At 42.3% G+C, this 15,738-nt stretch overlaps 1 protein-coding gene across 1 annotated transcript in view; it reads left to right on the top strand.

Moving 5' to 3' along the window:
* Nucleotides 1-15,738, top strand: part of sybu (syntabulin (syntaxin-interacting)) — a 128,897-nt gene that overhangs the window by 36,981 nt on the left and 76,178 nt on the right. The window contains exons 2-3 of the mRNA XM_059983977.1: nucleotides 3,087-3,134; nucleotides 3,751-3,946. Of these exons, the coding sequence (XP_059839960.1) occupies nucleotides 3,108-3,134; nucleotides 3,751-3,946 (223 nt within the window). The 5' untranslated portion in view covers nucleotides 3,087-3,107. The remainder of the gene's footprint in view (nucleotides 1-3,086; nucleotides 3,135-3,750; nucleotides 3,947-15,738) is intronic.

The following is a 15,738-nucleotide window of genomic DNA, read 5'->3' as shown; positions in this document are numbered from 1 at the left end:
CACTCTACAAATCTCTGGTGAGACTGCACTTAGAGTATTGTGTTCAATTCTGGTCACCTCATTATAGGAAGGATGTGGAAGCTACGGAGAGGGTGCAGAGGAGATTTACCAGGATGTTGCCCGGTTTGGAGAACAAGTCATATGAAGCAAGGTTAGCAGAGCTGGGACTTTTCTCTTTGGAGCATAGAAGAACGAGAGGGGACTTGTTAGAGGTCTACAAGATTATGAGAGGCATAGATAGGGTGGATAGTCAGTACCTGTTTCCCAGGGCACCAATAGCAAACACCAGAGGGCATATGTACAAAATTAAGGGAGGGAAGTTTCGGGGAGACATCAGGGATAAGTTTTTTACATAGAGGGTTGTGAGTGCCTGGAATGACTTGCCAGGGATGGTGGTGGAGGCTAAAACATTAGGGGTATTTAAGAGCCTCTTGGACAGGCACATGGATGAAAGAAAAATAGAGGGTTATGGGGAGTGTGGGTTTAGTACTTTTTTTTAAGGATTATATGGGTCAGCACAACATGGAGGGCTGAAGGGCCTGTACTGTGCTGTAGGGTTCTGTGGTTCTGGGCTGACAAGGTGTTCCTTCGGATTTTGTAGGGAAGTGCAAAAATTGGATGGCCTCTAGCAAAGATATTTAAAATGTCTTTAGCCATGGGTGAGATGCCAGAGGATTGAAAGATAGCCAGCGTTGTTCTGTTATTTATGAACAGATCTAATAACAAATAAGGAAATTATAGGCTGCTGAGCCTGACATCAGTAGTGGGTAAATTACTGGAAGGTATTCTTTTTTTTTAATATATTTTTATTAATTTTAAACAAACACAAGAAAAATATAGATACAAAGAGATTGAGAATACATAATTAATAGGTTAAAGTATAAGTACAAATAGATGATAATCCATATATAATAACCTCCTAAACTCAGTGATTACGAAAAAAGGAGTAAATAAGAAAAAAAACCCTCCAAAAAAAAATCTAACCAACATGGGCCATTGCATTATGTCAAATATACACAGCAGCGTCAATAACTCCATACCTCCATCCAAATAATTACGGATAATAAAAGTAAGGTTTAGGAAAAGTTAATTTAGCTCATATGAAAATGTTGAATAAATGGTCTCCAAGTTTCTTCAGATTTAATTGAAGGGTCAAAAACAACACTTCTAATTTTTTGTAAACTCAAATAAGAAATAGTTTGAGAAAACCACTGAAATATGGTTGGAGGATTAATTTCTTTCCAATTCAATAGGATAGATCTTCTAGCCATTAACGTAACAAATGGAATCATCCGCCGGGCTGAGGGGGATAAACAACTATTATCCACCACTGGTAAACCAAAAATTGCAGTAATAGGATGTGGTTGCAATTTAATATTCAGAACTTTTGAAATAATACCAAAAATATCTTTCCAATAATATTGCAAGCAGGGGCAAGACCAAAACACGTGGGTCAATGAAGCAACTTCAGAATGACATCTGTCACAGGTTGGATTAACATAAGGATAAAATCGAAGGATGGTATTCTAAGAGAGTGGATATGTATGTATTTCAATGGAAGAACAGATTAGGAATAGTAAACAGAGACATTAGTGGTGTCTAACCAATTTTACAGAGTTTTTCAAAGAAGACAAGGGTATGGATGTTGTCAACGTGGACTTTACTAAGGCCGTTGACAAGGTCTCACATGGGAAGTTAGTCAAGAGGGTTCAGTCTCTTGGTATTCTGGATGAGGTAGTAAATTGGATTAGACATTGACTTTGCTGGAGAAGCAAAAGTTCAAAGTAAATTTATTATCGAAGTACATGTATGTCACGATATACAAACCTGGTACATCTTCTTGCGGGCATACTCAATAAATCCACAAATAGAATCAATAAAGCCAGATAGTGGTAGTGACTGGAGGCCTGTGACTAGTGGTGTGCCACAGGGATCATCGCTGGGTCCATTCGGGTTTGTCATCTATATCAACTATCTGGTTGGTAATACAGTATGCTGGATCAGCAAGTTTGTGGATGACACCAAGACTGGGGATCTGGTAGCGGACAGAGAGGAAGACTATCAAAGCTTTCAGCGGGATCTGCACTAAATGGTTAAAAAAAAAGCTTATAAATGGCAGATGGAATTTAACGCAGACAAGTGTGAGGTGTTGCATTTCAGTGGTGAGGGTTGGGTGCTGAGGAGTGGGGCAGAACAGAGAGATCTGGGAATACTGATCCCTAATTTCTTGTAAGCGGCATCACAGGTAGATCAGGTTGTGAAGAGATCTTTTGACACATTGGCCTTCGTAAATTGAAGTATTGAGCACAGGAGATGCTCTACATCCAGCTAGGGAGATTAAAAGGCAAAGCTTGAATTAGATGATGTGCACAGATCCATACAGGTGCAGAGTGGCGGAGCAGGGGTGTGGAGAAGGATTTACATTCCCATGTTACTGGTTTCAAGCTGACTGGGAACTCGCTGGCTCATCTCAATAGCACATCCAAATACCTAGTGTTGTATCCCTGATGTCTCCCCTAAGCTTCCCTCCCTTAATTTTGTACATATGCCCTCTGGTGTTTGCTATTGGTGCCCTGGGAAACAGGTACTGACTATCCACCCCATCTATGCCTCTCATAATCTTGTAGACCTCTATCAAATCCCCTCTCATCCTTCTACGCTCCAAAGAGAAAAGTCCCAGCTCTGCCAACCTTGCTTCGTATGACTTGTTCTGCAAACCAGGCACCATCCTGCCAATTCTATGCTTCCAGAAATTTTATTCTAACGGCCAAGGTCAGGCGTTTTGAAAATGAATCTTCTTTTAGTTTTAAGTTAAACTAAAAAGATATGCCACCTTGAGTTAAGTCATGTTTGCAAAGGGGTTGGATCCGAGTCTGTGTGAAAGTGGGCGAGTCCAGACCGGCATCAGCTTCACACCACGGCCGTGGCTGTGAGCTAGGGAGCTGGGCGACCAAGTCGGGCAGGTGAACCGAACCTGTCTTGAGTTCCGTTAGATGTTCAGCCCTGCCTGCTCCCTGCCACGTGTGCTGTCCCCGCTGTAGCAACACGCATGCGCCTGATGTATCTCTTTTCATCCCAAATGACAGGTTCCAGGAGGAAGAGGCGGGATGGGACCGTTAAATGAATATCACAAGGTAATGTCGCTTTAACATTCCGCCTAATTTCAGGGAGGAAAAGTGGTGCTGACGTGACCAGTTTAAATGCAAACTAAAAGATAAATGACATCTGAAAAGGCGATCGGACGTTGCAGGTTATTTGGGTAGATTATTGCGTTTTTTTTTGGAAGTGTAACGTTAAATACAACGCGTTGCTAAGAACATCATGAGTCTATAAATGTCAGTTTTTGGGCCTGATGACTTGTTTGGGAGCAACCGCGCTGCGTACTGGCTTGCGCAATGACTGAGGTCATGAAATTAGCGGCTTTTCCTCCGGGTTTGGGAGATGCAATCACCGGGAGCGAAATGCATTTGTATTCAGTACGATAGTGAAACTAGTGGTGGTGTCGCCCTTTGGGCTGTGCGCAGAATTGCGCTTTACTGTTCCCGCAATGTCGAAGCGTGAAACTGGCGGCTGCAGACACCGCTCTAGACAGACCTAGTTGGCATCTAGATAGATGCAAGCATCTCCGGAATGGAACAGGTATCTTTCTCCGTTTAACTAGTCTTAATTTTTTTTTTGTTGTCGGGGAGTGTTTAATTTGGTTAGCGACAGGATCGAGATCAATAAAAGTGCACGCTTTATTTCTGGTAGAATCAGAAGGTGCAAGAGAAGCGAAGTCCACGCAGTCGTATCCCCAGGCTGGTTCTCCGCCCTTACTCCCACATCCAGAAAGGATCGCCTTCGTCTGAATCCCCCTTGTCCGAGGAAGACAGCCGCGATTACGATCTGAGCTCCAGCCAGTCACGGAGATCCGCAACCACCGTCAGTAGCATCAGTTTCTGTTCAGGTACCTCAGACGGCTAAAGCTTGTAAATTTTCTGTGCAAGGTTTATATTGCCAACTTGTTGTTTGTAAATGATCGGCGTTTGATGTTTGAGGGGGAGAGAAGGTTTGGCTTAGTGAAAGACTCTTCGCGTAACGTTTTGTGATTATACTGCGGTCACTGCAGTCCGGATGATCACAGTCAAGGTCAAGATAATGTGGGATCAGATATAACGATGGGACCACTTCGAAAGAGGGAGGAATTCAGAGGCAAAATATTATTGGCTGCTATTCCAGCTTTATAGCCCAAACCAGTGGCGGACCCCACCGCTACGCACCCCCGAACGACGGTGTTCGGAATCCACAAATGCAGGCCAATGGAGATTGTAATTCTGAAATCATTTGACCAACTTTTGTTTCTATGCATTGTCATCCCAGGTTTTAATTGGTCTGGCTTTCAAAATGGAAGAAAGGGGCAAGTCTCCCGTAATATAAAGCTCTCGGCCCCCATTGTTTCAGAGATGTGCAGATTTAGATCCAACAACATCATTTTACGGTGTGTCCTTGTATTTTAGTGGTCTATTCGGGTGTAAGAACAGATCCTTTTCCTCAGGATAATTATTTCAATCGGAGACTATAGTATTTGCCTGGCCCAGGGAAAAGAAAGCAACACTGTGTCTATTGTGCCTGGATAGACTAATATGTCTGAAGTAATGTAACATAGTATCACAGAAGAAGTTCAAATTAAAGCGAGCAGGTGCGGGGAGTTACTCACGTGGTCTTAGAAGTTGAAATATTTATGCTACACTTGCATTTTGAATGCATTGTTCTAAACTTGTCTATTATGTTTAGAGGAATACACACAACGTGCTGGAGGAGCTCAGCAGGTCAGGCAGCATCTATGGATAGGAATAAATAGCCGACGTTTTGGGCTGAGGCCCTTCATCAGGACTGGAAAGGAAGGGGAGGGGTCAGAATAAGAAGGTGGGGGCAGGGGAGGAAGAAGTACAAGATGGCAGGTGATGGGTGAAGAGCTGAGAAGTTGATTGGTTGAAGAAATAAAGGGCTGGAGGAGGGGGGTATTCGGTAGGAGAGGGGAGAAGGACTTGGGAGAAAGGGCTGGAGCACCAGAGGGCGTGATGGACAGGTAAGGAGATAAGGTGAGAGGAGAGAAGAATGGGGAAGATGAAGGAGAGGAGGGTGGCTAATTACAGGAAGTTTGAGAAATCGATGTTCATCCCATTGGTTTGGAGGCTACCCAAATGGAATATCAGGTGTTGCTCCTCCAACCTGAGCGTGGCCTTATCATGGACTGGCATGTCAGAATGTGAATGGGAAGTAGATTTGAAATGGGTGGCCACTGGGAAATCCAGCTTTTTGTGGCAGACGGAGTGAAGGTGCTCGAGGAAGTGGTCTTGTGTCTGTTTCGTTTGAACTGAAACTTGCTTAGTTTTGGTTTTACCATGCAAGATTTTTTAAATTAATTCTTATTTTTTCATTACTGTATTGCACAATTAATTAAGGCTATGTTGGCTGAGTTGTATGCCATTCACTGTGTAATATGGTTAAGAATTATTAAGTGATAGCCTTGGATATTAGAATACAAAAAGCTTAATAATGCACAGTCTTAACAAAATCTATTTAATATTTTAGAAATGTTGAGTAAAGCTTTATTTTTGGTGATATATTGGTCAAATTGGTAAATGTGTTACGTTGCAGGATTTTCTGTGCAACCTGGTTGGGAAAGGTGTAGATCCCAAAATGATCAGCACAACATTGGAGTTAATTGCATCTCAGAAGTCCCTGTCACTTACTTATTATCAGAGGTTAGCAAGCGAATAGCTGATTACCATAGGTGTGTCTTTTTATAAATAGCCTCATTGTTTCATTGTTTCGAATCAAGAAGTGGCATTTAGAATATTCATGTTGAACTGACGGCTACATAATTTACTGAGCTGTTCCATTATTCTTGTCGATAATCGGGATTCCACTATCTCATTGTCTTGAGCAATGACAATAAAGTTCTATTCTATTAAATAATACTTATTAAAAGTAGACTATTGACATATGATTAAAACTTCTTAACAGATATAGAGACAATGAACCAACCAGATAAGGCTGATGACAAGATATGTAAAGTGTCCATTTGGCCAAATAAGACTGTTGCATACATGTGCGTCGTACTTACTACAGAATGCTTTTATGCAGGGTTCTGACACTTGAGTGTCTAAATAAAGTTAGATACATGTGTGTTCTCCTCAATTGTTTCCTCCTCCTACCACTATCCTGAAGAAAATACTATTCCCTGTTCAAGAGAGTTATATGAGGGCCCTGTAACCCAAACCTAAGACAAAGACAATGACAGAAAGAATTTTTTAAGAAAGAAAGCAGGAGGCCTAATAGAAGGCATGAAGTCACTCTACAGACAACGTGAAGGAGAATCCTAAGGGAATCTCCAGATATGTTAAAAAAGAGCAAGGGACAAAATTAATTCTCTGGATGATCAGAATGTAATCCATGTGTGAAGCTAGAACAGATGGGGGACATCTTAAATATTTTTTTTGCATCTGTATTTACTCAGGAGATATGATGTGGTGGCCATTACAGAGACTTGGATGGCTCAGGGACAGGAATGGTTACTTCAAGTGCTAGGCTTTAGATGTTTCAGAAAGGACAGGGAGGGAGGCAAAAGAGGTGGAGGCATGGCACTGTTGATCAAGAGATAGTGTCACAGCTGCAAAAAAGGTGGAAGCCACAGAGGGATTATCTATGGAGTCTCTGTGGGTGGAGGTTAGGACCAGGGAAGGGATCAATAACTTTACTGAGCAAACATGAAGAAATCTGCAGGTGCTAGAAATTCAAACAACAACACACACAAAATGCTGGTGGAACACAGCAGGCCAGACAGCATCTATAGGGAGAAGCACTGTTGATGTTTCGGGCCGAGACCCTTCGTCAGGACTAACTGAAAGGAAAGATACTAAGAGATTTGGAAGTAGTGGGGGAGGGGGAAATGCAAAATGATAGAACACCGGAGGGGGTGGGATGAAGCTAAGAGCTGGAAAGGTGATTGGCAAAAGTGATACAGAGCTGGAGAAGGGAAAGGATCTTACTGGGTGTTTTTTATATGCCAACTAATAGTAACAGGGATATCAAGGAGCAGATAGGGAAACAGATCCTAGAAAGGTGTAATAATAACAGAATTCTCATGATGGGAGATTTTAATTTCTCAAATATTGATTGGCATCTCCCTAGAGTGAGGGGTTTAGATGGGGGGAAGTTTGTTAAGTGTGTTCAGGAAGGTTTCTTGACACAATATGTAGATAAGCCTACAAGAGGAGAGGCTGTACTTGATTTCGTACTGGGAAATGAACCTGATCAGGTGTCAGATCTCTCAGTGAGAGAGCATTTTGGAGATAATAATCGTAATTCTATCTCCTTTACGATAGCTTTGGAGAGAGTTAGGAACAGACAAGTTAGAAAAGCGTTTAATTGGAGTAAGGGGAATTATGAGGCTATCAGGCAGGAAATTGGAGGCTTAAATTGGATACAGATGTTTTCAGGGAAAAGTATGGAAGAAATGTGGCAAATATTTGGGGGATATTTGTGTAGAGCTCTTTGTAGGTACGTTCCAATTAGACAGGGAAGTTATGGTAGGGTACAGGAACTGTGGTGTACAAAAGCTGTAATAAATCTAGTCAAGAAGAAAAGAAAAGATTACAGAAGGTTCAGAGAGCTAGGTAATGTTAGAGATCTAGAAGATTATAAGGCTACTAGGAAAGAGCTTAAGAAGGAAATTAGGAGAGCCAGAAGGAGCCATGAGAAGCCCTTGGTGGGCAGAATTAAGGAAGACCCCAAGGCATTCTCCAAGTATGTGAAGAGCAAGAGGATAAGACCTGAGAGAATAGGAACTATCAAGTGTGACAGTGGGGAAGTGTGTATGGAACCAGAGGAAACAGCAGAGGTACTGAATGAATACTTTACTTCAGTATTCACTTTGGAAAAGGATCTTAGTGATTGTAGTGATGACTTGCAGCAGACTGAAAAGCTTGAGCATGTAGATATTAAGAAAGAGGATATGCTGGAACTTTTGGAAAGCATCAAGTTGGATAAGTCGCCGGGACTGGACAAAATGTACCCCAGGCTACTGTGGGAGGCGAGGGAGGAGATTGCTGAGCCTCTGGTGATGATCTTTGCATCATCAATGGGGACAGGAGAGGTTCTGGAGGATTGGGGGGGTTGTGGATGTTGCTCCCTTATTCAAGAAAGGGAGTAGAGATAGCCCAGGAAATTATAGACCAGTGAGTCTTACTTCAGTGGTTGGTAAGTTGATAAAGAAGATCCTGAGAGGCAGGATTTATGAATATTTGGAGAGGTATAATATGATTAAGTGTAGTCAGCATGGCTTTTTAAAGGGCAGGTCGTGCTTTGAGGATGTGACTAAACGCATTGATGATGGAAGAGCAATAGATGTAGTGTATATGGATTTCAGCAAGGCATTTGATAAGGTACACTATGCAAGGCTTATTGACAAAGTAAGGAGGGATGGGATCCAAGGGGAATTGCTTTGTGGATCGAGAACTGGCTTGCCCACAGAAGGCAAAGACTGGTTGTAGATGGGTCATATTCTGCATGGAGGTCGGTCACCAGTGGAGTTCCTCAGGGATCTGTTCTGGGACCCTTACTCTTCGTGATTTTTATAAATGACCTGGATGAGGAAGTGGAAGGATGGGTTAGTAAGTTTGCTGATGACACAAAGGTTGGAGGTGTTGTGGATAGTGTGGAGGGCTGTCAGAGGTTACAGCAGAACATTGATAGGATGCAAAACTGGGCTAAGAAGTGGCAGATGGAGTTCAACCCAGATAAGAGTGAAGTGGTTCAATTTGGTAGGTCAAATATGATGGCAGAATATAATACTACTGTAATGGTAAGACTCTTGGCAGTGTGGAGGAACAGAGGGATCTTGGGGTCCAAGTCCATAGGATGCTCAAAGCATCTGCACAGGTTGACTCTGTGGTTAAGAAGGCGTACGGTGTATTGGCCTTCATCAGTCCTGGAATTGAATAAGGAGCTGAGAGGTAATGTTGCAGCTATATCGGACCCTGGTCAGACCCCACTTGGAGTACTGTGCTCAGTTCTGGTCGCCTCACTACAGGAAGGATGTGGAAGCCATAGAAAGGGTGCAGAGGAGATTTACAAAGATGTTGCCTGGATTGGGGAGCATGCCTTATGAAAATAGGTTGAGTGAACTCGGCCTTTTCTCCTTGGAGCGACGGAGGATGGGAGGTGACCTGATAGAGGTGTACAAGATGATTAGAGGCATTGATGTGTGGATAGTCAGAGGCTTTTTCCCAGAGCTGAAGTGGTTGCCAGAAGAGGACACTGGTTTAAGGTGCTGGAGAGTAGGTACAGAGCAGATGTCAGGAGTAAGTTTTTGACTCAGAGAGTGGTGAGTGTGTGTAATGGGCTGCCGGCAATGGTGGTGGAGGCGGATGTGATAGGGTCTTTTAAGAGACTTTTAGGCAGGTACAAGGAGCTTAATAAAATCGAGGGTTATCAGTAAGCCTAGTAATTTCTAAGGTAGGGACGTGTTCGGCACAACTTTGTGAGCCAAAGGGCCTGTATTGTGCTGTAGGTTTTCTGTGTTTCTATGAGACAGACACAGAGTTTGTGGGAGTGAGGCAAAGTGGGATCAACTTCATGGAGCTGTACAGGTTACAGAAGAGGTGTTTGCTGTCCTGAGACAAATCGAGACAGATCCTCAGACCCTATGGGAGGCAAATGGAGAAATTGCCGGGACCCTAGCAGAGATATTTAAATCATCCTTAGCAACAGGAGAGGCACCAGAGGATTGCAGGATAAATAGTGTTGTTCCACTGTTTAAGAAAGGCTCTAAATGTAAACCAGGAAATTATAGGCCAGTGATTCTAATATTAGTCGTGGGAAAGTTATTGGAATGTATTGTAAGCGACCAGATATATAAACATTTGGATAGATATGTACTGATTAAGGATAGTCAGCATGGCTTTGTGCATAGTACGTCATGTCTGACCAATCTTATATAGTTTTTCAAGGAGATATGAGGAAAGTGGATGAAGGCAAGGCAATGGGATATTGTCTACATGGCATTTGACAAGGTCCCGCATGGGAGTTTGGACAAGAAGTTTCAGTTGCTCAGCATTCACGGTGAGGTAATAAAATTGGTAAGACATTAGTTTTGTGGGAGAAGTCAGCGAGTGGTAGTCGAGGGTTGCCTCTCTGACTGGAGGCCTGTGACTAGTGGTGTAACCACAGGCATCGGTGCTGGGTCCGTTGTCGTTTGTCAGCTATGTCAATGATTTGGGTGGTAATAATGGGGGTGTAGTGGACAGTGAGGAAGACTGTCACGGCTTGCAGAGAGGTGTGTATCAGATGGAAAAATGGGCTTTAAGAAAAGGCAGATTTAATGCTGATAAGTGCGAGGTGTTGCACATCGGTAGAACCCACTAGGGTAAGTCTTAGACGGTGAATGGTAGGGCACTGAAGAACAAAGGGATCTGGGAATACAGGGCCATAATTCAGTGAAAGTAGTGGCGTCACCGGTAGATAAGAAGTCTTAAAGGGAGCTTTTGGCACATTGGCCTTCATAAAGCAAAGTATTGAATACAGGAGTTGGGATGTTATGTTGAAGTTGTATGAGACATTAGTGAGGTCTAATTTGGAGTATTGTATGCAGTTTTGGCCACCTACACGCAGGAAAGATGTAAACAAGAATATAAAGAAAATTTACAAAGATCTTGCCAGGTCTGGAGGACCTGAATTATAAGGAAAGATTGAATAGGTTAGGACTGTATTCTTTAGAAAGTAGATGATTGAGAGGAGATTTGATAGAGGTATACAAAATTATGAGGGGTATAGATGCAGTAAGTGTAAGCAGGCTTTTTCCACTGACATTGGGTGGGACAACAACTAGAGGTCATGGGTTTAGGGTGAAAGGTGAAATGTTTAAGTGGAACATGAGGGGAAACTTCACTCAGAGGTCATGAGAGTGTGGAATAAGTTACCAGCATAAGTGGTGCATGTGAGCTCAAATTCAACACTTAGAGAAGTTTGGATAGTTACATGGATAGTAGGGATATGGAGAGCTATGTTCCCGGTGCAGGTCGATGGGAGTAGGCAGTTTTCGGCATGGACTAGATGGGCTGAAGGTTCTCTTTCCGTTTTTTATGACAATTATTAATTAGAGATTAGAAGACACTTAGCCACAGATTGTATCCCACCCCCACATATACCTTTCAACTACTGTGTGAGAAACATCTCAAACTGTTCTCATGAAAATTACAGTGTGTGAAATCTTAGATGAGCTTGCATTCCTAACAAGGAAGGTGGTACAGCAATAACACACTTGCATATCCTTCCTGCTTTGTTTACTAAATTTCTGATTGCAAGACGACAAGATCCAGTGAGCAAAAGTCTGATTAGAGAAGGTGGAAAACTATACCAGCTAAATCAGAACTGGTTGAAAATCAGGCAGTTGATTAAAAGATTCAGTGGCTGGAAACTATTTCTATATTGTGTTTACGCTGCTGCCAACTTTAAGGCATTTACAATAGTGTTGAAGCCAGGAACATTCCGTATTACTCAGGTTACACTCCCAAGTGTTAAAATTGTTTTTTAACCATTAATGTTTTTGGGGTGTCCATAAAACTCTGCACAGGGTCTAAGGCCCAAGTCTTATCTGTGGTTGCTTTCCACACCTTGTAGCACATCAGGCAGCAACCTTTTCATTTCTTTCGCATTTTGTCTGTTTCTTATGAGGCCAAGTTGCTAGCTCAACATGCAAGAAAGAGGCTGTCTGGATTCGAACCTGGGACCACTGGCCTCAAAGTCCGGTGCGGGTGCCGCTATGCTGCTGGCCGGCTGTGGTGCCAGTACCCCATTTGCAGCCAGAAAGGGAAATGGAAACTGAAAGCCTGCACAGATGCACCCAGTAAATCCCAGGCTTCACAAGAAAGCCTGAGAATGGTGTAGCAGTGACCAAGCTTTTGGAGTAGCTTTGGAGAGTGGGAATGCGGCATCCATGAAAGTGGTCTTCCTATGAAGAGTGATGAAGCAGATTAGTCCTCTACTGAGCTATAGAAGAATAAGAGCTGTTCTTATTAGAACACTCAAAAGTTCTTATGTTGTTTGGATGAATAGATGCAAGGATAATATCTCTAGAACCATGAATCACAGTTTTAAGTTAAGAAATTGGCTGTTCAAGGTGAGATAGGAAGAAATTATTTGGAATTCTGTATGCAAAAGGCATCTGCTCGGTCTGTAAGTCAGTCACCAAGAATATTCAAGACAGAGATCAAAGGTTTTTTGTAAATTGAAAGAATTAAGGCATATAGGCTTAATGTACTAAGATCAAAGATCAACCATGAAGTAAGTGAATTGCTGAACGAGCAGGAGGGAACAAATGGCCTGCCCCTGCTTTTCTTAATTTATCATGCCCTTGCCTGCCACAGCCAGCCCATTCTGCACCACCGTCACCCATTTCTCATTCTGAATTATGCCTCACTGTCCTGTGCATGCATACACACATGCATACAGAAACAATTCTTGACATTTTCACATTCAATAAATGATGGAGATAGTCTGATCCTATTGATCTGGGGGTGTTAGCTCATTTGACATAGTTAAATATAAGACTAATGTTCAGTGCACCATTAACTTGTTAGCTTATTAACAATTTTATGAATGTGTAGGTCCTGGTATTTTTAAATTAGGATATAGTTTATGATTATGTAAATGAGTTTCATATTTAAGATTTTAGTGTAGTTGAGAAATTAGTGGACTGGTACCTTTATAATAAATCATTTCTAAAATTAATGGAATTTTTCCATACTACCATGACCCATTGCTGTATTGTTCCCATTGGTGCCAATCTCCTGGTGTTTCTTTCTTGATTTTACACTAGCTACAAGCCTTTCAGACTCCTACAGCTCAAAATTTAACTTCTGCCATTTGGAGATTAGTCTTCTCACTAAAGAAATAAATGTAAATATTTCCTATCTCCCATGGTCCACTCTCCCCTCCTATCAGATTCCTTCTTCTCCAACACTTTACCTTTCCCAACCACCTGACCTCACCTACCACCTTCTTGCTATCCTCGTTCCCCTCCTCCTACCTTTTTAATCTGGTGATTTCCCCCTTCCTTTTCATTTCTGAAGAATGGTTTCAGCTCAAAACGTCGACTGTTTACATTTTTCCAAGATGCTTCCTGACCTGCTGAGTTCCTCCAGCATTTTGTGTGTGATGCTTTGGATTTCCAACATCTGCAGACTTCCTCATGTTTATTATTGAAACATTCTATTGTTCTCAACATTAGAGCTCACGTTTGCGTCTTTAGCCTCATTCTTTCTCTACTCTCGTGATGATTTTGCTCTAACTCCATCTACAAGTTTGCAGATGACACCACCGTAGTGGGCCATAGATCAAGTAACAATGAGTCAGAGTACAGAAGGGGAGGGAGGGAGGGAGGGAGAGAGAGAGAGAGAGAGCGCTTAATAATGTATCATGGCAACAATCCCTCAAAATCACAAGGGCTTATCATTGACTTCACCCATCATCTAGTCTACAGCAGAGGTGCTGAAATTGAGAGGGTTGAGATACTAAAGTTCCTAGGTGTGAACATCACCAATAGCCTGTCCTGGTGTAGCCTTGGTACTGTAGTCAAGAAACATCATCGATGCTTTTTCTTCCTCTGGAGGCTGAGAAAATTTGGCGTATCCCCATCAACACTGACCCAGTTTTTAATTGATGCGCCATAGAAAGCACCTTATCTGGATGTATCATGACTGATAGAGCAACTGTTCTGTTTATAACTGCAAGAAAATACAAATAATTGTGGACACAGTTCTGTACATCACAGGAACTAGCGTCTCCTTCTACGGACTCTGTCTACACATCTCTCTGCCTCAGTAAAGCTGTCAGCATAATCAAACACCTCACTTCCCATAGATAGCCTCTCTTCTCCCATTATGCGAAAATACAACATGGTTGCACTGAAATAACTGAGTTGACATCAGTGTTCATATGTGAATAGCTCCAGCGGCTACACCACTTTATAAAAATAAAAGCATTGGCTTCTTTGACATTTTTCTCTTTATTATATTTCTGCTCTGCAGAGATATTCAAGAAAGCAACTGCATTGCTTAAGTGACAAGAGGAGGGAATTATCATTACATAATAATTTGAGTGGCAGAGTGGAGATACATCTCTGTCAAAGGAGTGTAAAGTGCTCCTTCACTCCACTATCCTGCAGGCCTCCCTTCTCAGTCAGGGTCTCGTGAAGCCATGGGAGCAGGTGGTGGTTGGTCATCTGAGCAGCTGAAGCATATCACAAGTCCTGGTGATGCAACCACTGACACCAAGCAAACAGTCTCTGAAGAGTATTGATAATGACTGGGGTCACCTGTCTTGTAAGGGCCCTTCCCAGAAGAAGGCAACGGCAAACTACTTATGTGGAAAAATTTGCCAAGAACAATCGCGATCAAAGACCATGAATGCCCACGTCATTTGACATAGCACGTAATGATGATGATGACATAACAATGTTTTAAAGAAGCATTTAGAAATTTGTAACATCTGTAACATTGGTGAGTTATTCCTGGAAAATGCAATTTTAATTATATTTTCTTTAGCCAATTTGGTGATGGCATTGTTCTCTAGGTACTGTATAATAATAAGGAGCATTAAGGAAAGTAAACTTACAGAATTATTTGGGATGGAATGGAACTGCTTGGACCATCATGTCCAGAGGAGATTCACAAAACTGACCCCAGGAGTGAAAGGGAGGAGCATTTGAGGAGAATTTGATTGCTCTGAACCTCTATAAATGAGGACCTCATGGAATGACTAGATAGAGTGGAAGTGGACCAGATGTTTGCAATAATGGGAGAGTTTAGAGCCATGGGGTACAGCCTCAGAATAAAACAACATCCCTTTACAACAGGGACACACCTAAATTTTTTATGTCATGAACCAATACCATGGAGCAAGGGGTCCGTGGTCACCAGGTTGGGAACACCAGCTTTAGAAGAAAGATCAGGAGGAATTTATTTAGCATGAAGACCATAAGACTTAGGAACATAATTAAGCCATTTAGCCCTTCGAGTCTGCTCCGCCATTCTATCATAGCTGATCCCAGATCTCACTCAACCCCATGCACCTGCCTTCTCACTATATCCTTTGATCCCCGAAACTAGAAAGCTATCAACGTCTGGCTAATAAAATTCTTCCTTACCTCTTTCAAAAATGTCACCCCTCTACTTCCGGATATCCCCACCATAGGAAGCATCCTCTCCACATCCACCTTATCTAGTCCTTTCAAAGTTTGCTAGGTTTCAATGAGATCCCCTTCATTCTTCTAATTTCCAGTGAGTACCGGCACAAAGCTGCCAAATGCTCCTCCTATGTTAATCCCTTTGTTCCCAGGCTCATCCTGGTGACCTTCCTCTGGACTCTGTCCGATAATTTAACATCCTTTTCTGAGATCTGGAGCCCAAAACTGTTGACAGTACTGCAAATGTGGCTTGACTAGTGTCCTTTATTATCTCCTTGCTTGTATATTCTATTCCCCTTAAAATAAATGCCAACATTGCATTTGCCTTCTTTACCATACACTCAACCTGTAAATCGACCACCTGGGAGTCTTGCACAAGGACTCTTAAGTCCCTCTGCATCTCTGATGTTTGATGTTTAAATAATGGTCCATGCTATTGCTCCTTTAATCAAAATGCATTATCATACATTTCCCAACACTGTATTCCATCTGCTACTGTTTGCCCATTC

This window comes from Hypanus sabinus, chromosome 1 (genome assembly GCF_030144855.1).
Source record: "Hypanus sabinus isolate sHypSab1 chromosome 1, sHypSab1.hap1, whole genome shotgun sequence".
Classification (NCBI taxonomy): Eukaryota; Metazoa; Chordata; class Chondrichthyes; order Myliobatiformes; family Dasyatidae; genus Hypanus; species Hypanus sabinus.
Note: the sequence above shows the minus strand (reverse complement) of the source record. Positions and strands in the feature narration are given on the sequence as shown.